This window comes from Mytilus edulis, chromosome 10 (genome assembly GCF_963676685.1).
Source record: "Mytilus edulis chromosome 10, xbMytEdul2.2, whole genome shotgun sequence".
In the NCBI taxonomy this organism is placed as follows: domain Eukaryota; kingdom Metazoa; phylum Mollusca; class Bivalvia; order Mytilida; family Mytilidae; genus Mytilus; species Mytilus edulis.
In genome coordinates, this window is record NC_092353.1 from 5,414,840 (window position 1) to 5,439,609 (window position 24,770).

Consider the following 24,770-nt stretch of genomic DNA (forward strand, 5'->3'; position numbering starts at 1 on the left):
GCTTCGAAAATGTATAAAAATAAAATTTGAATAAAATTCCGCGAAATTTCATGAAGGATTTAGCGAATTTACGTCATGGAAAAACACGACGTCATACGGTACGAATGAAAATATTCAAGGGAGAGATTATTTCGTTACGTGTACGCTTCAAATTCGGATATTATTTAATTAAAATGAAGTTTTTGAGGTATGTGCTATTTCATTTTAGATTCTGTTTCATTTATCGGACATTTATGGTTTTCAGAAAGTCAAAATGGCGGCCACTGCTTAGTTACGACATGCCATTGTGCTTTTGATGGTAAATATAGCAGCCATCAATCAAATAATGTGAATTAATAATTGCGTATGTTTGGATGCAGAATTATAAGAATTAAACACATTTTTTCTAGAGGTTATTGATGTGTAAACCGGGTCTCTTACTCACAAACTTGACATAAAAGTCCTTCGGACTTTTATTCAGTTTGTGAGTTAATCGCCCCGGTTTACACATCAATAACCTCTAGAAAAAATGTGTTTAATTCTATAATAAACAGACGAACTTTTTTTAATTTTTGAAGAAAATCAAGAAAATTAGTTAAAATGTATATGTTCAGAAATACATAATACTAATAAAACAAAGTAAGAGATGCGAGCGGGGTTTTATCGCGCCTAAAGCCATCCAGCTGTGAAATATATATCAAAATAGGTGAATATTTAGGACATTTCACGAACAGATCGTGCAGGTGCTTTATAACTAACAGGTTAGATTTTGTTGCAGTAAAAAATATTCATTTTAATACAATTTTTAAATTTGTATAACGTAGAATATGTTTTGTCATTCAGTTTCTTCATATTTAACTAAATTCCACTATGATTATTTCGTAATGCTAGTCATGTTTACTGTCGAATAATGATACTATTCTTTCATTTTCACTGTGGAGCGAATCATTATTATTGTATATGCGGTGAATTTTCACTGTATAATTTTCTTTTTTTATCTATTACAGCTCATTTCTTTAAGCATGTAGAGCAAGACTTTAGTTGATTTGCTTGCTTTTTTTTTTATTGGATAATCATTATGATAACACCCAATTTAATGCAAATATTAAAAATACAGGTTAAGCTATGCCTATTCATATTGTTTAAAAATGTCAATCTTATTTACAAAGTTTGTATAAACAATTATACAAACAAAGCAAGCAAGCCAACCAAAGTTTTGCTTTACATGCATTAGGAAATTAGCTGTAAAACCTTAATTTAGCCGACTTGCTCAAACAATAGATAAAGTAAGAGAAAGATTTGATAAAATTTAACTTACGGAGGAAAGTTTGGTTTTAAAACACTCTAATAAATTCAATAGAAATAACATTTATTTCAAATGTATTCCATTTAGTTTCTTATAAAGCGTATAGGGATCTTTATCCTTATTTTTTTTATCCATTTCCATGACACTTCACCACTAATTACGTACATCTTGATATAGATTGCACCTTTGTTTTCCCGTTTGAAAGGTTTTACACTGGAGCCCTTTATAACTTGCTGTTCGGTGTGAGCCAAGACTCCATGTTGAAGACCGAATTTTGACGTATAATGGTCTACTTTTATAAATTGTGACTCGGATGGAGAGTTGTCTCATTGTCACATACGACATCTTTAATATTAATAAATGATTTTTTTAATATTAATAAATAGGGAATAAATTCCACAACGGCTTGCCATACATCTATATATGGCTCAAAAACGAAACGAGACGGAATAAAAAGGGATAAAAAAAATCTACGCTACTTTTTTAATATATTTATAATGGGCTTAATATGAATCAAAATAGAGTAAAATAGTGAGTCGCATTTGGGTATAAGCGTCACGCCGGATTGCCGATTTTTTGCAAGCGTGACAAGTGAAAGTCAAATGATTGTGTAGTGAAAAACGGGAAATGCAGTCTAGCGGGACACGGATAAAAATTAGAACTGCATAGTATAAGCGGGATACGGGAATCTGACAAAACAATAAGCTGAATAAGGGAATCTGACAAAACAGTAAGCGGGATCCGAGATCAGAACCCCCCAATGAGACCAAAGAATAAGATATTTTTGTATATTCATCCTATTGTTGCAGTCATGCCTTCAATAACAAATGTATCCGATGCATGCATTTTTTTTTATATTTTTGGTCCCTTTTTCAATTTTGTGGGGTCCAAATTTATAGACAAAAGTCCTTTAATATAGATATTTGGAATTCGTTGACATGCTGAATCTTACCGTGTATCTAGTTTGGGGATTTTTTGCCTAGTAGCTGAAATAGCCCACATAGAGTTCCAAAGGGTGTAAAATCAACAAAAATGAATTGTAGCATGCATTTCGTTTACAATAACCCAAATGTGCATGGTTTTACCTCTGCGGTAGTATCCATTTGCGGATCTAGAATTTTTCATAAGTAGGGGCCCACTGACTGCCTAAGAGGGCCCGCTGCTGTCACCTTCCAGTGATTCCCTATATAAGTTAAAATCAAGGAGAAATTAATCTGAAGAATACAATATGACATTTTGAGAATCGCTTTTGTTACAAGTTTGAAAAGCTATATATTTGATGAAGAATGAATGAGGAGTTTGTATTTCAATGTGAAAATACATGTATCATAAATCCTAAAGTCATCAACTAAGTTTTTTTTCATTTGTTGCAAGTGCATTTATCACATAATTCTACAATAAAAATTCCTCGCATCTTTGAAAATTCTATATTAATAATGACTGCACTGACAGTGATAATTCATCGCATCTATAGTTAAAATGGATCGCTTTCAATAATCGATATGCTATATTATGATGCTTTTATAACACTTATTTGAACTTTAATGCTATGTTTGTATATTATAAAGACATATCACAATGAAAATATGTTATAACTTAACTTAAAATCCTTTAACTTGATATTTTCAAAACGTAAACAAATACAGTTTTCCCATGATCCTTTATTCTACAATAGACATACCCGCATATAACAGTAAAAATGAACTAGCTGGATTCGCACTTTATATACACTGTTTGTATGTGTCAATTGAATACAACTGTTTGTCAGCTTAAATCCTACAGCATTAGTGACACAACTCTGTTTGGATTTTTTAAAACATATAGTCCAATAATATTCCCAATCAAGAAATCAAAACATTATGATGATATTATATTATTCATAAAGCTGTAATTATATAAATCTGAGTTTTTTGTCAAATGATAATTTGAATTCGTTTCATAGTTAATATTTTATAGAGTTAAAGCTTTTAGATAATATTCACCTGGTCTGTCTTTCCGTCAGCTACCACTAAGGCAATCTGTATTAAGCAATACACTATCATCAACGATCTCATTCTGTCGCAAGGCAAAACTCAAACTAGTTGGAAAGTAAGTATACAAGTGAAATTAAAGGCCAATGAAATATACTGATAAGATTAAAGAAGAAGTATGAATTAAACGATTATCTCCCTTCAGCAGTTAGCTTAACAATATATTCAATGAAGTTTTTACTTTTGCGAATGAGTAGCATATTTTTAAAGAAAATAAAGTATTGTTCATTAAGGTACTGCGATGTACTAACAACAAAATAATTTTAGTCATGCTTAATTGAATTGTTTTAGGGTGTTCTTTAAAAAATGTAAAATAAAAAGCACAAGTCGTATGCTTTTGTTGGGAATAAACAAAACATTCTGTTGGGAAAATGCTTTACTATGTGAAAAGAAGGAAAACATAATGGTTTTTTTAAACATGAAATTTCTACTCTCAACATTTGTACATTTGATCAAAGATCTAGACTAATTTTTACCTGCTAATATCTACTATTAAGTCAACGATTGAGGAAGTCAACCCAGGCACACAATGAACCAACCGTAAGAGAGCTTTATAGCCAGGTTAAAACCTCATAAGTAATCCATCAATCCACCTTAATATCTTATTTCAACAACGTTTTCCTGGATTTACCTTCTTCAGCAACGTCCAAAGCTGCAAATAGTTGAATGCCAAGAAAGTATAAAAACAGAAGCAGTTAAAGAACTTAATGAAAACAACCTTTAAAAATAGCCATGATAGAACTTTGCCTGAAGGAGTTGAAACCTAATCTTTTGCAATTTCAAAATTTGTAAACGGAGCATTTTAGATTTGTTGTAAATCATGTCCGTACCGAAGTCCTGACTACTGTAAACGAACAACGTGGTAAATGTTATGAGCATTCAAATTCAATGACAAAAACATCAATCCAAAACTTTTTAAATCTTAACCTATACGGAGCAAAATTGTTTCTAATCTTAATTTTCGTTTTTTTTTTAAATATCAAATTGGACCACATGAAGTTAAAATTAAACCAATTGAAATTATTTTAAAATAAAAACAATTAACATAACAGAATATTATAATGTTTATAAAAATGAAATTATAAGATTGCTTTTACTTGTGCTGTCTCTGGGCATCACCGTTTCGAAAGAGTGAAATTGACCGATTTAGAAAATACTTATAATACGGTAGCATATATAAGTAAGCAGAGCATCACTAAAACGAGATCGTTATTAAAGAATATTTTATTCATAAGTCTGGAAACCCTTAACACAATAAGGCCGAAACAAATCATTTTGAATTCGTAGATATCATCATAACAACTGGAACAGAGCGAGTGTATGCAATAAGTAATATCGTACTGAGGTCAAATAAAAGGTTTAACTTTGTATATTAATTAGTTTGACCATTTGTATTCATAATGTAAATATAATGTACGTGGTAGATATTAAATAAATTCTTTGTTCAGTTTATCAATATGTCAGCGGTTGCTAACAATTTCATACATTTACTTCCTTCTTCAAAACTGTAGAATTTAATTTTGGCAGCCAATGAAGTTATCGATAAACATATGTCTTTATATAAGTATGATTTACTGTACAGTATAATGTAATTTGTCATCTGTGTTGTTTTTGCGTTATCACAATTTCAGTCCAATTGGAAAATTGTCCTGATTTCATGTGAATAGTTCAAGTTTACGACACGTCAAACTTTAGTACCTTTACATTAAAATAAATCACGTATTTAACCTCTAACCAGGAAGTTAGCCATGGTTAAAGACTTTTAATATCATTTGACGCAAAATCTGTAATCAACTAGGATTATAATGATTCATTATCTATCTGAAATAACATATGCATTGACACTTACAAGCAATAAAACATTTTTCGTGAAAGAAAACAGTATAGCAAAACTAAAATGCAAACATACACTTACTCGCTGAATAACAAATTAATTTTAAAATAAGATAAATATGTAGGTCTAGAAAAATAATATTTGTTTTAGTTTGGTTTTCATCGATTATAGCGGTTGTTTGTTCATTAAGTTGCTACAAAACTAGAACTACAAAAAAATGTATGAACTCTAACATGTCTGTCATATTTCCCCCCTGGACGCTGAAAAGTAGATTTTCAACTCGCCAGCTTTTTTTTTTTACTATTAAACTGCAACAAATTATATCAGTAGTTTTTTTTTATCGACAGTTGAAACCGCGTAGATGTTCTCGCTTGAATAAACACAAATAGTTTTTTTTCGTCGAAATATTATAAAAAATATCTACATATCATTTTTATATACTAAACAGTATGCTGTAATATCTTTTATTGGCTTATCCTTGTCAAATATTGTATGACATATTCATTTTCAATGTGTCAGGTTTTTTTTATAGTTTTTTTTAATTGCACTTTATACATTGTACGTATTAATGAAAAGTGTTTAATTCTAAATGCTAATTTCCTTGAAAAATCTGTGCAGCAAAATATTATAGGATTAAACACATTTTTTCTAGAGGTTATTGATGTGTAAACCGGGGCGGTTAACTCACAAACTGAATAAAAGTCCGTATGTCAAGTTTGTGAGTTAGAGACCAGGTTTACACATCAATAACCTCTAGAAAAAATGTGTTTAATCCTTATAATTCTTCAGCCAAACATACGCGATTATTAATTTACATTATTACTATGATGGCTACTATATGTACCATCAGAAGCACAATGACATGTCGTAACTAAGGAGTACGCCGCCATCTTGACTTTCTAAAAAACTTAAATGTTCGATAAATGTAACAGAATCTAAAATGAACTAGCACCTACCTCAAAAACTTCATTTTAATTAGATATTTTCCGAATTTGAAGCGTACAAGTAACGAAATAATCTACCGTCTAAAAGTTTTAAATCGTATGACGTCGTGTTTTGCCATGACGTAAATTCGCCAAATCATTCGTGAAATTTCCCGGAATTTTATTTAAATTTTATTTTTATACATTTTCGAAGCTTTAGTGCATTTATTTTATTTCATTTTTTTTTTTTGGTTATATATGCATTAGAACAGAAAAAACTTATGCAATTGTTTTATAATCTCAACTTGCTGAAAATCCGAGTATCCCTGCAATAATGTGTATCGCGCATGAATAGATTACAAAAGTAGTTTCGGAAACATGGTTTATCGAAGTGTAAACCAAGAGAAAAATTCTACTTGACCAATCCAATTCAAGTATTTATAGATATGCAAATGATATAAGAATTATTTAATATTTAAAAAAAAAAAAAATGCATATGTTTTCTTCGAAAAAACAAATTTGTATACAATCTGTACGTGTAAACGAAAAACAATGATCATAAACAGATATATGACTTATATATGCAACACAAAGATCAATTTGCTTTAAATTTTATTCTACTGTATATATATGTATTTTATTTAGAATACCCCTTTACATCGGGGGCACCAGTCATCAGGGTAGAAGTGATGGTGCGTCTATACTATATTATTTACAATTATATACATTATAGTTAATGGTTTCATTATAGAATGTCTTTGAAACAATAAAATACATGGCACATTAATAAGACAAAAATAGAGATTTCTAAAATACATAATAATAATAAAAGAAGACAATTTATAGAATGTTAAAATATACATGTAATTAAAACACTCATAGACAAATATGACCAAGCAGCATGTATAAAGCATATACACTAAGATCAATTAATATATAATAGTACATACGAGTAAGTTAACTCAAAGGTTATTTTAGTTCAACCATAGTTTGACGTAATCTAAATAATTGTAAGAGATACATTCTTCCATAAACATCATAAAATGAACCAATTTCATCGTTAAAAGCATAACCAATATCGCCAACTAAAAATAATACTTGTACACGTTTCGACAGTTCCAGAAAACTTACATTTCTATTATTAAAAGAGGCAAATAAGGTGTAAAATTTAGACCTGGTTTGTTCAAGAGATGCACACCCGAGCAGAAAATGTTCTTAATCTTCTGACTCCCCTGAATCACAAATGGGACATAGGTTGTCCTCGGACATATGCATTCTAAAAAGAAACTGCTTTAATGGCAAATAATTTGTTCTTGCGAGTAGTTTAAGACGAGATGAATTAAAATCGCTTATGTCCTCTAAGAATAACTGGCTACCTGTCTTAATATAGCAGTGCTGATACAAATCAAGGCTACTTTTAGTAGTTACATCAATAATCAAACTTTCCCTTATGGCATTACCATATTGCCAGTTGAAATTATCAGACCCAATACTTTCCGTGTAGGTGTTCATTTCTTGAACATATTTCCAGACACTTTCGTTTAAATGAACCATTTCATTAAAGACTCGTTTGCACAGTCTATCGTCTGGTAGGTTATAAATCCTTTTAAAGTACGCAACTTTTTGGCGAGTGATAACTGTATGATTATAAATGTGATGTTTAACTTTTTCAATATGTTCTCGTTACATTAAAGACCTGTTGGTGACCTTCTGCTGTTGGTCGGGTTGTTGTCTCTTTGATACATTCCTCATTTCCATTCTCAATTTTATTTTATTAAAGTTTAAAAAAAATGAACTTTTGAACAACAGAACTGCTACAATAACAAACGCCAACATACACAGAAACAAACTTTTTGATAACAACGGCCATATTCTTGACATTTTAAGAACAAATGGTAAGTTGAACCTGGTTGAATGGCTACCCAAACATCACGCTGATCGGTCAATGTAAAAATGCTAAAAAATAACGCCTAAAGGACAAAACTACGTGATAGGAATAAAGTACAAAAACACTATGCACAGGGAAACGCACAAATTAATAACATAATAGTACATTTAAAAAATTTAAAAACACAATAATTTATCCGCGAAAAATGAAAATTGATTCCACTATACTGACATATAAGGCATATGTGAAATGAACCAAAAATGCAGAATTCAAACGACACAACACAATATCATACCGAACCCAATAAGGAAACATAACTGAATACAAGAATGTTGGATGTTTAAATACCTTGACACGTCGTATAGCAATGCAATTATCACTAGACAAAATAGTCATATTCGGGCATGGTCACATTCGGTACTTAGCAGACCGACGCGGTACGACATAGATGTTAAACCACTATCTAAGCCGTGGTCAAAGTTTAAAGTTGACAACAATTAAATGAATTTACGAATTAATAATGGAAAAAATTTGGGCGAAAAATGCTTTGGGCTTCAAACTAGGAAAACAAATTACATTAAGGAATAGTTTCTTTAACCTTTCATTCTTTTTTTTTGTCTTTCAATCACAGAAACTGAATCATTTACCAAGAGGAGATTTACTGAAAATGTTTGAATACTTAAACTTACCTATTAAAAAATAGTTCTCCACACATGGATAAAGATAAAGCTGCATATTTATAATGTTTATATATATAATAACGGACTTGTCAAAGCATGAAAACTGGAACCACTAGCCTGTTTTCTATTTATTTGTCTTTGCTTCTGATGTGATAAGACATGGGAACCTAGAGGCACTATCAGATACCGGTAATACACGTCCTTCTCCAGAATAGAGGTCATTCTTTCGATATAAAGTATGATGAAGGAATTTTAAATGAAATTTACATTAACTGTATAACCGGATTTCCATTTGAATGAGCAATTCGGCGGGTACCGCATATTGATTAGTACCTTCTCGCAATGCCGAATGACTGGAGTTCAACCCCGTCATTTAGCTATATGTAGGCTAGTTTTGCTCAATCTTTGGTTCTCTATGTAAATTATGTGTATGTAGTGTGTTATTGTTGTTTGTCTTTTCGATTTATAATTGACCATGGTGCTGTTTGTTTTTTTCGGACCCATGTTTTTTGTTACTCTTTTGATATCTTTTTATTCTTGTAACACATCTTCATAGTGTGATATGATACCAATATCATTTAATTCACTGTCTTATATGGGTCGTTTAATATTACTTAAATCCATAACAGCTGATCCCGAATAAAATAAGAGAAGACTTCATATTCATGTTAAACACAATTCATTAGGTCCGCCTTTTTGAGTTATTCGTTCTTGGTTGACGACACTATTTTTTAATTTTATATTCTTTTCAGAGTGGAATCAAACATGCTTTTTGTCTGACACAGTTTAAAAACTATCTGAACAAAACTGGCCTTTAATAGGTTCTAAATCCTTCATTACGAAAACGCATTTTTAGAACTAAGACAAAAGAAAAACAAATATCAAATATACACATTTTAATAAGCTAGCCATAAAATGAAGTTTGCTTATAAACAAGTTAACATAGTATATGTTTGATAGCACAATATGTAAGTGAATGTTGTAATTGAATCACTTTTTCAATTTTGTGAAGCAACATGGTATGAAAGAATAAAAGGAGCTGTACAGTAATTGACATTTTGACAGAATTCGCCTCCAAAAAATATTTAAAAAGGTTTTCACTAAATAATGACTTAAACCACTCTTACATATGACACACACTAATAAAGAAAATAATAACTGTCCTGTTCTAACAGATAACGGAAACATTGTCCTTTGAACACTCCTTTCCATACTTTCTACAAAAATAGGAGAATTCTGACAAATTAAATCGTTTCATGAATATGTCCTTCATCTGGTTGTTGCTGGATAAGTCGTTGCACTGACTGAAGTGATACTGCTTTCGTGTATTGACAACAGATTGGCTAATTTGTTCTGAAAATAAAACCCAGAATTAGTAAGTACTCTACATATAATTCACACACAAAATGGTACACATGCAATAAATATATAATATGTACAGGTAAACTACATGATAATGAAATTGTCTTCGGAAGCGTTTAAAAAAGAAAAAAAAAAACAGAAAACAGAATATAAGATAAGATAAAGACGTTTATTGCAGAAAATAACAAAAAAAAAAAAAAGAAGAAAATTATCATATCGTTTTATTTCATCTTCTCCGTATATTTTCTTTATCTTATCTAAGAAACGTTGCACAAAATCTAGATCTTATATTACTTTTGTTATTTTCCTGTTGGTGCGGCAGCGTGTTCTCAGACGATCTTGTTGTTGATATACATGTATATATTTTTAGTTCTTTCTACTAATGTACTTACGTTGACAGTTTGGAAGTTGCGGAGATGGAATCCATTTACCACTGGCACCACAGACGTACCACTGATCGTAGTCGTTCTCATTAGCAAGGGTGTAGGAACTATCACAAAACACCATACAGTATAGTCCGAAGTCAGTTTTCCAGTTTGTACAAACCTTGGCTGAATGGTTTCCTACTGATAGCTCAGGACAGGACATGGCTGTAGATATTTAACAAATGATGATGTATTATACATGTAACATTGCAAGATAATATTATACAACATAATAAGGATAATGAATTATATATTTTAACAAGTTTAAGTGTACGATATATGTCATAGACTGCATTTCCGGTCTGAAATTGTAATAAAAATCTACTTTCCTTGAAGTGGGGGTTTCAAAAGATATTTTCTCTACCTAAAACGATATTAAATACGTTATTTTCTACGATATTTCATGGGAATGCAAAACAGCAGAGCAATCTATAATTATATCTAATAACTTAAGTTGAATATTGTTTACCCTAAAGTATTATTGCTTACGTCTAATCTTTACTGTAAAAGTACATTCCGAGCGTAATCCGTTCTTTGGTTTTGTAGCCACATACTGTACTTGAAAGTCTCCCCAGTGAAATTCCCAATAGTCCTGTGGATAATTCTGAGTTATCTCCAGGGATGTGTTCATTGGATCGTAGAAAGAAGGCGCTGTCCAGTTCACTACCACAGTTGGACTAGAAATGTGTCTGACCGTATCATTTGGGCATCCTATTTGGATTGGCGGTTGTACATCTTGAAAATATATATGTAAAATGATTAAGGGCTGTTACATACTTATTGCTAAATATGCATTAACACTTGAAGTTGATTAAACCATGATTTGTATTGTGTCTTATCTTATTATAATGGTATATACTACTGTTTCAGGTTAGGGTGAAGGTAGTATCGATGTTTAAACGTTGTAAGCCGCTGAATTTGTTTGCCCCAGTCGTTCAGTGGTTGTCGTTTGCTGATTGGGTTTACAAGTTATTCTCGTTTCTCATTTTTTAATATAGATAAAACCGAATTGTTTTACACTAGCCATGTATGGGCCCTTTAAAGGTTGCTGTTCGAAGGTTCCGTGTTGAAGACAATGCTTTGAATTATAATGGTTTACTTTTTACACATTGTGAAATGGATGTAGAGTTGTCTCATTGGCACTCATACGGCACATCTTCGTATATTTTATTCATAAGTCATCAATACTCACCCTGTTCGCAATTTACTCCACTCCAGCCTGGTAGACATTGACAATCGTACCGCTCAAGACCATCAACACATGTACCACCATTTTGACACGGGTTACTAAGACAAGTATGGGCATCTGAAAATTACAGAAATATGTATGTGGTTATACCGTTTCGATAATTAGGTTTTGCTGGTGGACTATGCATTTCCGAGGATATCATTAATTTTGTAGTCATTACTTACATTTGTGTAGGTAATGTTATGGTTTATAACAAAATTGTCGTAATAAAATGTCTTGAAATTATTGAGCAACTAAGGTTCCAACTCTCTATCATGTTTTCATAATATTTTAAAAAGGGTTACAGGCATATCAGATAGGAACTATTTTATTTTATGTTTTTTAATCGACATCTTATATTATGCATACCAATAACGAAAATGTTTCGTTACTTGATTTTATTTTATTTTACAAACTAATTATAACTCACATAGACACAATGGTTTCTTGTCACTCCATGTTGCATCAGATTTACACGTTTGATGGGAACTTCCTCTTGTTAAATTGAAGTCATTATTACACTCAAAAGTAATTGTTGATCCATAGAAAAATTGACTTCCTAAAACATTTCCATTTGTCACAGGTCCCGGATTACCGCAGTTTATTTCTAAATATGAATTACAAGAAATATCACTTTCAAATACAATTGTCAGTGTATTATTTATCATGTAGTTAAGGCTATTTGATATTCTGAAATCAAGTTTCCGTGAATTAATTAAACTTAATGTAAAACGAGTGTGTCAAGGTTTGAAGAACTTTTTCAATTGGATGCATATATCTTATATTATAAAAAAACATATTTTTACTATACTATATATAAAAATATTAATTTTCGCGAACCATTTAGGTCACGGAAATTCCAAAATATGGCATCAGTAAGGAGAGTTGTGCAAATAATGTGAATACACAGAACCCCCATCCAAATTATCTCCAGCTAAAAGTATTCATCTTTTTCTATTTTATATGTACTAACAATGTTCCATTTTTCTATAATTTCGATTAAAATATTCCAAAATCTGAGTAAAATTAGATAGAATGCCCCAAATAAACATTGTCTGATTGGTTGAAGTACTGTGGCGTCGATGCTTAGCATAATAAGCCTCGATGTAAAGCACACGCTTCACAGGAAGAAGGAGAGTTTTACAAATAATGTGAATACACAGATCCTCCATCCTATTTTTATTTTGATGGAAATGTTGCAGTGTTCATCATTTCTGTTTTGATTCTGCTCACAAAATTCAATTTTTTCTATAATTCCGATTTAGATATGTGGAACCCGCAATAAAAATAGATGGCCTCAATCACGTGGTTTCAATGATTTAATAGCAACGGAAAAAATTCCATTCATCATGTTGTACTTTGTTACCAATCGGAACTACTCGGCCTTTCTGGTTGCACGAAGTGAATAGCCGAGTAGTTCCGATTGACGATTGTTACATAAGCCAAATCACACATACGATCTTTGCGCTCAAATGTAGTTCCTGGTGAAGTATACAGGTAACTTCGTTTACGAAAATTTATACACACTTTTTCATTAACATATTATCAGACTTTTGCATATTCACGTTTTTTTTATGCTGAACTGTAGTCGAATTCAATTCTATACATTTTTTTTTACGTGAAGCAGTAGGAGTAAGAATATTTTTTCGCGCCAATTTAAGCAGTTTCATCACGAAGAACAAAATTATTTATTGTTATTTTCGTGAAATTTTAGTCATATAGTTTATCAATTAGAGAATTTTTTGTAAGTATTACTTATTCATGTTAAGGTTCTACTGATGTGCTTCTCTAGACCTTTTTGACGGTCCGTTTTATCCCATTTATCTCAATACTATCTCCGATGACAGAAATGTCAACTCGACCTATTCGTGTCGAAAGTGAAAATCCATCTATTTGATGAAATAATTTTTTCTTCAACGGTTCATGCATTATTTTTGTATTATTTGATAACCAATCACATTCACGTTGCATGTTTGCATGAAAATGGTTATGTATTGGTGAATTGTAAGGGCGATGCAACATGCGAGGTAAGTGCGCGATCACGTGACATTATTATTTGTAAACAAACATGCTCCCCGTGTAACACGTGTCTGGATTATCCTTTCAAAGTGTTGTGAATTTTTCAATCACTATTTTATGATATATTTCTTTTTGTTTTTAGGTTTGCATATTAGTAGTCCAAGTGAATTAGACATAGTTCTGAGTCGTGTGTGTTTTTTTTTTTATTGAATTAGAAGGTAAGTCTACATAAGTTATATTTAACTTAAGTTTAAAAAGATGACTCCACTTTCACTCTATATTTAAAACCCGCATACTAATTTAAACAGCATTTGCTCTGCTTGAATGTTAATTTGCCCCTTCCCCGTCATTTCCCAGTGACGGATCCAGGAATTTTCATATGTGGGGGCCCACTGACTGACCTAAGAGGGGGCCCGCTCCAGTCACGCTTCAGTGATTCCTTATATAAGCAACCAAATTTTTTCCCAAAAAGGGGGGGCCGGGCCCCCATCTAAATCCGCCTCTGTTTCCCTTTTAAATTTGGCAAAAGTCATACTTTCAGTCCATTTCGTTAACGGCTGATTTGTGATTTTACCATCTTAACTGCAATTTTCATATTGAACACATTTGACCATTCAGTATGAGTTCCCAAGTTTTTGACTTATATGAAGGAGGCTTTAGGTCATGTTTTCCTAAACACCTTATTGCTATTTGTCTGTCTGGATTGTTATACCCATAAAATCAGATAGTGATGAATATGGAAGTTTTCAACAATCCCAGAAAATACACCTTATTGCTATTTAGTCCAATCTGGCAAAACCAGTCACATGTAAAACTTCCTGTTTGGGTCATGCGGCTGAAAATAGAGGTTTTTCAGTAGAGAGCTGAGGGAGGAAAAACTTTAGAAAGCGATTATCAAGAAACTTTAATATAGTATGATCCACTTTTTTCGAAATTAAATTGAAGTAAAAATTATTTTGTTTTAAGTATTTACGGTAAGTTAAAAGGGTTTTCATTAAAAAGTATTGTGCATGGTGAATTGTTTCAACGGCCCCCAGATAGCTTCAACTGGATGAAAAAGTTGTGTAATGTTAGAACTTATCCGGTATGGAATAAATAGCGATTAGGTGTATTGACATCCACGGAAAAAATAAGAAGTAAGGTGCATGTACACATGTATCTCCCCTTTAGGTTTTGATAAATATTGGATATGACATTAAGAAGTTATAAAACTGTATTCTTTGAATATGTTTGTAGCGTAACATGCACGCTTAGTACTGCTTTTTATCAGATATTTTATAACTTATGTCTTAAAATTCGGGTTTTATCCATTCCAATAGGTGGATTTAAGTTAATGAGAAAAATGCTCTGTTCACTAACTCAGCAATGCTTTAACTGTTGTGAATGTGAGCTCCCTTTTGCTATTATTAGAATCTAGATTTACATCATTCATTTTCAACTTATGAGTTCTCCTTTCATTCAAAAGGTAGATTTCAATGTCTGCTGGTCACTTGACAAGAAAATGCACTCAATGATATTATTTGCCTCAATTTACACCTGGAATGCAGATTTTTCACTAAAATAAATGTCGTTTACTTAGTAATAAATAGTTTTGTATATTACTATCATATTCATGTTTTCATTTGACATTACAAAAGTGCTTTTGAGATCCAGGATTCTGACTTGAATAAACAGTGTTTGTAACACACATGGTTTCAACCGTTTCTTTCCCTTCCCTTAAAAGTATCTTTCAGTTTTAAAACTACCTGATAATAATACAGAGTTCACACCTAATTTGAATAGGATTGACATTAACTAATTTGAATTAGTTTAATTCACATTTGAAAAGGTTTACATCCTACCATCAATTGTAATTTGAATTGCAATGCGCCTCAAATTAGCTTAGCTGTCTGAATGACGTTTACTTTTAATTTGTATTAACAAAAACATAGTTCAAATGCGAATGTAAGTGAATTGTTTGTCTATCTATGGTCAATTTTTAGCCACATTGTTGAATTTTATTTATGGAGCTTACTTTTCATTTACATAAATTTAAGATTAATATTTCTGAGTGGTACATTACTTATAAAGGGGGTGGATTCCCAGATATTTAATGAAATTGTATTCAGTTTATGGTTTGTGGGCCTCTTATTTGGGGTTATTGATATCAATTGAGGTGTAAGAGGGAAACCAAAATAGTGAAAGATCATTGAAAACCTGATCTATTAAAGTTCATTGATACATGTGTATGTTTAATCAGCCAGTCAATTTAGGTATTTAGAAATCCAAGATTCAATAAAAAATGAATTCTTGGGAATATGTAGAATTATTCACTCAAGGTGCAATCAAACTTATTTATTTCACTTTTTGATTTCTCTTTATTTCTAGCTTGGTCTCTTAGTAGGTGTTGCAGATTAGAAGTATTTTCGTACCATAGTATTGTTAGTGTTCCGGATCCTGTTCAGTAGTTAATAGTGAAAATTTAGGTAAGTTTACATTATGTTTATAAATAAACTAAGCCCATGCTAAACTAACTCTAATCTTGCTGTATTTTCCTCAAAATTTTTGAAATACACTTGCATAATATAATAAGAGATTGGCATAAGCTTTCTTCTTCACACTGCCCTCAAAACTCAGTGGCAAAATGACTAGTCTTAGGCAAAAAAATAGTATATGTTTGTTTACCGTTACCTGATGACCTACCCTAATTTTAGCGCTAACCCTAAGTCATTTATTTTCCTCTTAAAAGTGAAAAATAAATAGAACTTGTGTCACGAGGGTAATAAGGGTTGCCAATAAATAATATAATAAGAGATTGGCATATATAATTATAATAAGCTTGCTTCTTCACACCACCCTCAAAACTCATTTTAGAATTGATAGCAATACAGTTTTTGTGTCTTTTATTAAACTTAACATTTATACGTTATTCGCACACTTTAACAGTGCTTATTGAAAATTGTACCAAAAAAAACGTTAAGTAGGCGGTACTAAGACTGGAAGAAAATTAAGACGCTTAACATTTTTTTATATGACCAGAACAATTTCTTTGCGTTGTATATAATGCTATCATGTTGTCTGCGTCTTCGTACTGAGACTTATTTAGTTTGCTGCAGTAACTTTAGTTCTGGTGAATGGATCTCTGAAAATTTTATACTTGGAGGTTGAATACCACCATAGGAAGGTGGGGATAGAACTTGGGGGTTATAGTCTCAATAGTTTTGGAATTGGGGGCTACAAAAAAAAGCCGAAATGAGCATTTTTCTTGGTTTCCGCATATTTACTTTAGTATAAGTAAATAGAAATCTGTGAAATTTAAACACAAGATAATAATGAATATAATGGAAAGGTACATCAATGGATTGTTTTTATACGCTCGTCAAAATTTTGACAGGACATATTATGGTACAGAAATGTCTGGTGTCCGGCTGTCTGGCGTAAACATGTCTCACCATAACTTGAGAACGACTTATCCAAATGCCATGAAATTTAATATAGTTGTTTCTTATGATGGTCAAATGATCTGTTTTTGGTGAAAATAAAATTGTTGAGTAACTGCACTTTATAACTAAACAGGGGGGGGGGGGGGGGGTGTCTTTATCACACTGTATCTCAAAAACCATTCTTGATTATGACTTAAAACTTTAAACACTTCTTAGTTATATTAATCTCAATATCTGTGTACTTTTTGGTGATGATTCAAAATTTCATTTTTGAATTGTTGGGTATTTTGTAAAAAAGGGGGAGGTTTTTTTCCATGTCGGCCATATCTCAAAAACAAATTATGATTTTTGCTTCAAACTTTACACATGTCTTTGTTATATTATCCTAAAGATCTGTATACTTTTTGGTGATGATTCAAATTTTGAGTTATTAGTATTTTAAAATAAAAATTTATAGCATTCAGTATGCAAAAAAAAAAATATCAAAATAAAAATTTAAAGGAAACACAAATATGTTGTTTATAATAAAAAAATCATTTGAAAATTGTATGTTTTTCGAATATCATAAAAACAGTTGTGAAAATGAATAATCAGTCCCTTGCTTTAATGAAAAATCTTGCTTCACTAGTGCAGAAAATGAATAATTTGTCCTCTTAGATTACAAAAATAAATAACCGATCAAAAACAAATCCACCTGCCCCTCCCCCAGAATATCAAATGGTCGACCCCTAAGTCTATAGGATTTTTTTCTGCGACAAGTGCCTCAAACCATGTATTAAGATTTTTGGATAAAGGACCACAATAGGTAAAAGTCCAATTTAATATTAAATGTTTTAAGTTCTTAGACTACATTCATTCTGTGTCAGAAACCTATTCTGTTTTGACTATTTGATCACAATCCAAATTCAGAGCTGTATCAGGCTTTAATGTTGTGTCCATACTTGCCCCAACTGTTCAGGGTTCGGCCTCTGCTGTAGTATCAAGCTGCGCCCTGTGGAGCATCTGGTTTATTTGAAGGGAAGATGTTCCCGACCTGTTTATTAGTGGAATTGTGAATCAGGCCATTTCTCTTCTCAATTGTATTAATGTATACTTTTCATGTTGGGACAGTTTCCCTCATTTTTGAAGGCTGTATGGTTGCCTATAATTGCTTTGTCATTTGAACATTTGTAGGTAGTTGTCTTATTGGCAATCTTATTACATATTTTAATTTTTATACGTATCCATCCTTCAGAAAAGTTGTTCCAAATGTAATGAATCCCCTCCAGGCTTGCCTTTATCTTCATTGGAACAATTTTTGGGATACGATTGCTTTCAAGCAATCTGTAGACTTATACTGGTGGCTCAGAGCATTGCCCTCACGTCAATCGTTTTATTCTAAACATTAAGGAACATCTCAGATTCTTATGATTGTCTTGCTTTAAAGTTAAAACAAACAAAGGGATTGAACTTTAACAACTTTCCTATAATGTTCTTTTCATAATCTTCATGTTTGATAATTCCCTTGACTTATATGCGTGTTTTTAACAACACGGAAAATCAGAATTACGCAGTATTTATATTTAGTGTTTTTCTAAATTTAGAAACACGTTAGAGGGAATTCCCAGTTTGATAAAATGCGAGAGTTCTCTGAATTCCGATAAATCTATTTCTGTCATATAAGAACTGAAGTGGAGTTTTTCTTATATTTTACCTTTATGAAACTGATATTTGAGATTGTACTTCCATAAAGAAATAGAGAACTATCTAGGTCGCTTAATAAACATTTAATATACGTTCTTGCTCCAGGTTTTTTTTGGAAATTATGCGCATGCGTATAGTTTTCTTGACTTTGAGGGGTTTTCGATTGAATGGTTGCTCTGGATTCCCCACTCAATTAATTAATTTTAAACTCATGGGATCTTTTCTATGTATGTCTGCTATTGAAGGTTATTATTGTTGCATAATTTTAAATCATATGCATCATTTAAATGAAAATAAATATAGTCCACATCGTAGAACACCCCTTCAGGCAAAATGGAGTCTTCCATATTATTGTTTCCAATTGTCTCCCTTCTGGAAGTAACTTCCGTGAATTCTGAATTAAAACAATACGTCGAGTATTAGCTCGTTCTGTCAATAAAGTGTATTATATTAAAAATGATCGAAATTTAAACCGATAAATGTGTACGGAAAGGAGTCATGATCACTGACCGAAAGGAAATTAAATATTTAAAGAGTTAGGAATGGGGTTCCTCCTAGAATTAACGTAGGAAAATAGGTGATAAGATACGAAGTGAAATACCTTCTCTCACTCTGAGTCTCAGTGACTGCTGTGGAAAGTAAACTTGGAATTGATAGTACAAAAATAAAACACAATAGGCCTAATCGCATTGTTCATACACTTTTATCCGGGATTGGCTATTTTATAACTATTTTACATGTGCAGTTGAATTAGTTTTGAAAATAATATTATCCAGCTACATGTATACATGTACATGTGTCAACGAAACAACAGCAATCGTATCCGTCAGAGCAATCTGCTCTTTGTTTTTTTTCGGGGGGCGGGTTCCAAACCTGTTGTTTATAAGTTGCAAATCAGGCCATTACATTAATTGTTGCTTACTTAACATGTCTAGACTGTTTTTTTCTCACTTATTAAGGCTGTATGGTTGCCTATAATTACTTTGTTATTTTAACCTCTGGAAAGCTGTCTCATTGGAAATTATACCACATATATACAGATTTTTATATGGATTGTAGACCTGAAAAAGATTTTCAAAGTTGAATATGCTGCAAACTTCAAACAACCTACTACTTATTTACCATGCATGTCTATCATGAAACTTTTGATCAGAACTACATATAAGTGATTTCACCATTTCTTCATATGTGTACCACTATCAATCAACAGAACAAATGTTTTAGGTTCCACCTAGCTACCATATTAGAAAACTGGGATTTAAATGCTAGTCTATTAGAGGGATATTTCCAGTGGCGAATCCAGAAATTTTCATAAGTGCGGGCCCACTGACTGCCTAAGAGAGGGCCCACTCTGATCATGCTCCAGTGGTCCTCTAAATAATCAACCATATTTTTCCAGACAGAAGGGGGGGGGCTCTTAATTCGCCTTTGATTTCATTGGTTGTAATTTTATTTTATCATGAATTAGATTTGAACAGGACTTGGGGAATGAAGGTAAAGACTGAATGTCAGTTTTAGTCTTATATATGTACTTTAATTTTAGTCTTACATGTATTTATGTGTACATATATCACTGATTCAGTGGCGATGGTGAATAGCTATATATAGACACTGACAAGTCTTGGATAACATTTTATAGTTTTGAATGTTTCTTCATCAGTTTACTAAAATTAGGTGGAGGTATGTTTTTATTTCCAACAGAGGGCACTCATGCTCAACCTATATCAGTTTGTGCATGAAGCGATTGATAGTTGCCAGACACTGAATGATTATACCTCAAATTTGTGAAAGTTTTAACCTATGCATATATACTTTAAATACGATAAAAAAAAAAAAATCATGTCTTTTTCAGGACTTCTGATCCAACCATGTAGAATGGCATGTTATTGAGATATGGTTCTGGTTGATGGATGTTCACGAAGGACCTGTAGTACAAAGTATATCACTGGATTGAGCTCTCTGTCTAAGTGTATTATTAAAGTGCTTTGCTTTGAGCTCGGTTCATTGTTATGCAATTCATTCTTTGTGAAGTAAAGATTTTACAGACAACTCTCATGTACAAGGATGTCTCCATGTATTATCATTTCTATGTACAATGTAAGTAACAGGGAGATAAAAGCATTTTATTTTTTGTTTGAACCAAACATTATTTGTCCATATTGACCAAATTTGTTTTGCTTTCACCAGCTTTGAAGGAGATATTATCAAAGAATTGATAGAAAACAGCACAGAAGCTTACTTTCTAGCTCATCAGGCCCAAACATCATGTTAGGCATTGTCATTACTAAAATCCAATAAATTTCTTCTAATCTGAGGATCAATTCAACATTTTAAAGTGTTTTACTAATGATACTGACAAGCCACCACAAAGATATACTGAGTGCCAATGAAAACGCAACACTTTTGTTTTTCAAAAAAGTCTAATAATTTTTATTTATTTTATATTAGAACTTTGTGAAGTTGGTTGAAAATGACTTTAAAGACAATTGTCGACAACTTTACGGTTGGGTGATTTTTGGAACAAATGCGAAGTAAGGGTTATTTTGAACGGACATAAACCGAGTTCACCGCTTTTCAATATACGCACCATTTTCACGATTTTGTCATTTAAAGCTTGGCTAATGTCATGAATTTTCCTGCCCTTATTGTAAGGAAACTGCAATAAACATCTGAGTAAATGGCAGGACTTTCTGACAACCAGCGACATGTAGTTTCCGGCATGATCCAATGAAGCCTTTCACAGCATACAATTTCGAGAAGACTGTAGCCTCTACAATATCAAAAATCATCCACAAATTCAACAAAAATGGATCAGTTAATGATAAGCCACATCCCGGGGTTCAAAAAGCAAGAAACGCTCAGCAAAACCGATACATTTGGTCTTTAACATATCCGATATCGACTCTGATGGATGTCCAAAGGTCACGAGAGTTCAATGGTAGTCAAGGTAGATCCTCTGAAGCAATTTCAGTAAAGCACCATTTGCGCAGAAATTCAACAGTTAAAGAACACCACAGCCGAAATCTTAATGGCCGTCTGGCGTAAACATCGAATTCTGTAGACCAAAAATCATTCATTATGTACCAAAAATCGTCAGTGGTGGTTACATAGACGTTTGGCACCCGCCTTGGCCAAAAGTCATGCGTTTCGCCAGATTTAGGTCTGATAGAGCAAATTTTGCATCAGATTTGACATGGTTTAGACGATGAAAACCACCACCAATATCAAAAAGTCAGCTTGAGTTTGCTTTGCGGGACAAGTGGAATAACATTCCTCGAGATCACATTAAACGTCCGGGATGATCAATTCCGCGGCGCTGTCGAGATTGCGCTGCACAACAGGGTTGTAACATTTTTTGTTAGGACTGTGATTTGATGATTCGACATTTGATGTTTCGTTTATCTATTGCGCCCGAAAGATGACAATGAAACATTTTTGTTTGATATCGATCTATTGTTAGAATTGTTAATTTTCAAGAACAATTCATTTTGAAAGATCATGATTTCTAATATAAATTTTATTTTTGAAAAACCAAGTGTTGCGTTTTCATTGGCACTCAGTATATATAAATAGAACCATACAAATAGTTAGCAAATACATATAAAAAAAGATGTGATATGATTGCCAATGAGACAATTCTCCACAACAGACCAAAATGACATAGAAATTAACAATTACAGGTCGCCACACACCCTTCAACAATGAGCAAAGCTAATGCAGCATAGTCGGCTATAAAAGGTCTCAAAATGACAATGTGAAACAATTCAAAGGAGAAAAATAACGCTTATTTATGTTCAAAAAATAAAGAAAAAACGAATATGTAACGCATAAACAAACGACAACCACTGAATTACAGGCTCCTTATATCATGTTCTCAGATATCATCTCCCAATTTAAAAAAAATCACGAAAAATTGAACCTATTATGTGTTGCTCTCCTAGCTATAAAATGTATCCAAAATCAAAGATGTGGGACATATTCTATCATAATCATTTGGTAACTAATGCAATTAGTGTCTCTTCCATGCCTGTCTTGAACATAAAAACTAAACTACATATAAAATAAACAATACTCCTAATGCTCCGGTTGGTTGTCATCGTGCAACACAGTTAATAACACATATAGGAAAATCATAGAACTACATTTATCATAAAACACTGTCAAACATTCAAACATACTATCCACACTCATCTGTGTCCACACTTGTTTTATTAATAAATAAATAATTTGTTAATTAAAGTATCAATATATAAACCACACACTTACTGTCACATTCACATTCCTACCTTCATAAACAACGAAAAATAATAAAATAGAAATAGAAGAATTCGGAATAAATGGTAGAAAGAAAGTAAACCTCACACTTATTTTTACCTTCATCACAACATGACCCCCGCCATCTTTTTGGACATTGACAATAGGAGAAAATTGCACTCCCTAGGTCCTTGTAAGTTCCTCCATTATAACATATCGTATTACAATCCCGGTGTTGAAATGCTGTGTCACTTGTCGCGCAGTCAGTATACTCAGTACAGGCTGGAATCTCATGCATCTTAACCTGTCTTTCTCGTCTCTGTCTACCACCGGCACAGTCTAAACTACATTTAGACCACGACTGCCAATCTTGAAATACACATCCACATTGATCCCATTTACTTGTTCGTCCTGACAAAACTGATGTCACAACACAGCACTGAACCAACAGTACTAACCTCAATATACCCTTTAAACAAAATAACAAGACAGAAATCACACAAAGTACATGCATTAAAGGATGTCTTTTTTATAACTTAAAGACAAAAATAAAGTCATCAATTGTTTTTTTTTGTATTTGCGTGGTGTCTCGTTAACGTTTTACCCAGAATTCCTTATACATATTTAATCAATCAAACAACCTTCAGTTGTACATTAATAAAAGAGGAGATAAACAAAGGCAACAGTAGTATACCGCTGTTCAAAAATCATAAATCCATGGACAAAAAACAAAATCGGGGTAACAAACTAAAACGGAGAGAAACGCATTAAATATAAGAGGAGAACAACGACACAACACTAAAATGTAACACACACAGAAACGGAGATAAGCAGCTGCAGGTAATGGCGATTTCAAACAGAAAACTAAGACAAATAATGGAGTTTTTTTCTTGGATGGGTGATTAATAAAATGTAGTTATAAAAGAAGATGTCTATGGAAATTGACTATTTCATAACTGTACAGGAAGTCCAACTCTCGCTCAGTACAAGAGGTTTTGTATCAACCCCTGTTTGTGTTTTCAACATCGACGTCATTGCGTATTTAACCGATATTATAACAAAATAAGCGCAACTATATAGAATTTAAGAGAATTGTTATCTATAAATTTATCTTTGGGTTGCGTTTTTTTCTCTCGTGAACAATTTTTATCTACTTTTTGCGACCCATTGAAACCAAATGAAAGAATAAAATAATTTATTTAGAAATATTGATATAGTTTAAATGGAAAATTTCTTGAAAGCATAAATGTTTAAGTTATTGAAATGAAATTATGGAAAATGAAAAAGAGTACATATGAAATAGAATTAAGAAATAAAGTTTTGAAATCATAATCAAAATATTAAGTACAAAGTACAGAGACTTCTTACCATGATAACTTCCTGTTATAGAAACAACGGCCAAGAAAAATGTTTAAACTTTCATATCTTCCGAAACTTAAACCCATTGGTAGTTGCTATATTTTGGACAACTGAGGGGTATTTAAACACACGTTATCTGACCGTTTCAATTTATAGCTTTAAAAACTTGACAGGTAAGCTGATACTTTAACTATTTCTTATATTTAAGTGTTTTGAATAGTATGGAGATGCAAAGAAGAAATAGCAAAATACCATTTTTATTATTCTAGTTCAATGTTGCTTGTGGTAGTTAAAAATTTAGTTTCGTAACAATTGGTTAGTTTAAAAATGAAAATGACATCTCTGTTCAATGCGCGTTTCCTCATTAACCTTCATCAG

The 24,770-nt window shown here is 32.1% G+C and overlaps 2 protein-coding genes and 2 long non-coding RNA genes across 4 annotated transcripts in view; 2 read left to right on the forward strand and 2 right to left on the reverse strand.

Annotated features, from left to right (window-relative positions):
- Nucleotides 1-3,354, reverse strand: part of LOC139493205 (sushi, von Willebrand factor type A, EGF and pentraxin domain-containing protein 1-like) — a 37,086-nt gene extending 33,732 nt beyond the window's left edge. Inside the window, exon 1 of the mRNA XM_071281408.1 lies at nucleotides 3,268-3,354. Within this exon, the coding sequence (XP_071137509.1) occupies nucleotides 3,268-3,339 (72 nt within the window). The 5' untranslated portion in view covers nucleotides 3,340-3,354. The remainder of the gene's footprint in view (nucleotides 1-3,267) is intronic.
- On the forward strand, nucleotides 532-10,762 carry LOC139493209 (uncharacterized). Its single transcript, XR_011656945.1, has 2 exons — nucleotides 532-740; nucleotides 10,403-10,762. It is a non-coding gene; the product is annotated as an uncharacterized lncRNA (long non-coding RNA).
- LOC139493207 (sushi, von Willebrand factor type A, EGF and pentraxin domain-containing protein 1-like) lies at nucleotides 9,522-24,468 on the reverse strand. The gene is made up of 7 exons (XM_071281410.1): nucleotides 24,402-24,468; nucleotides 23,154-23,502; nucleotides 12,086-12,262; nucleotides 11,620-11,733; nucleotides 10,917-11,162; nucleotides 10,395-10,592; nucleotides 9,522-9,993 (listed from the first exon to the last, which is right to left on the reverse strand). Exons 1-7 carry the CDS (start codon nucleotides 24,402-24,404, stop codon nucleotides 9,809-9,811), a joined length of 1,272 nt encoding a protein of 423 aa, XP_071137511.1. The 5' UTR covers nucleotides 24,405-24,468; the 3' UTR covers nucleotides 9,522-9,808.
- LOC139493210 (uncharacterized) lies at nucleotides 13,180-16,923 on the forward strand. The gene is made up of 3 exons (XR_011656946.1): nucleotides 13,180-13,399; nucleotides 13,817-13,892; nucleotides 16,055-16,923. It is a non-coding gene; the product is annotated as an uncharacterized lncRNA (long non-coding RNA).
- Nucleotides 24,469-24,770: the final 302 nt, after the last annotated feature.

Bases quoted from the DNA above. Each gene is read 5' to 3' on its own strand.
- LOC139493207 (XM_071281410.1), bottom strand. The intron at 12,263-23,153 runs GTAAAAATAAGT...ATTCATATTTAG, and splicing joins GGGGTCATGTTGTGATGAAG to AAATAAACTGCGGTAATCCG. The intron at 11,734-12,085 runs GTGAGTTATAAT...TGTAATTTTCAG, and splicing joins CAAGAAACCATTGTGTCTAT to ATGCCCATACTTGTCTTAGT.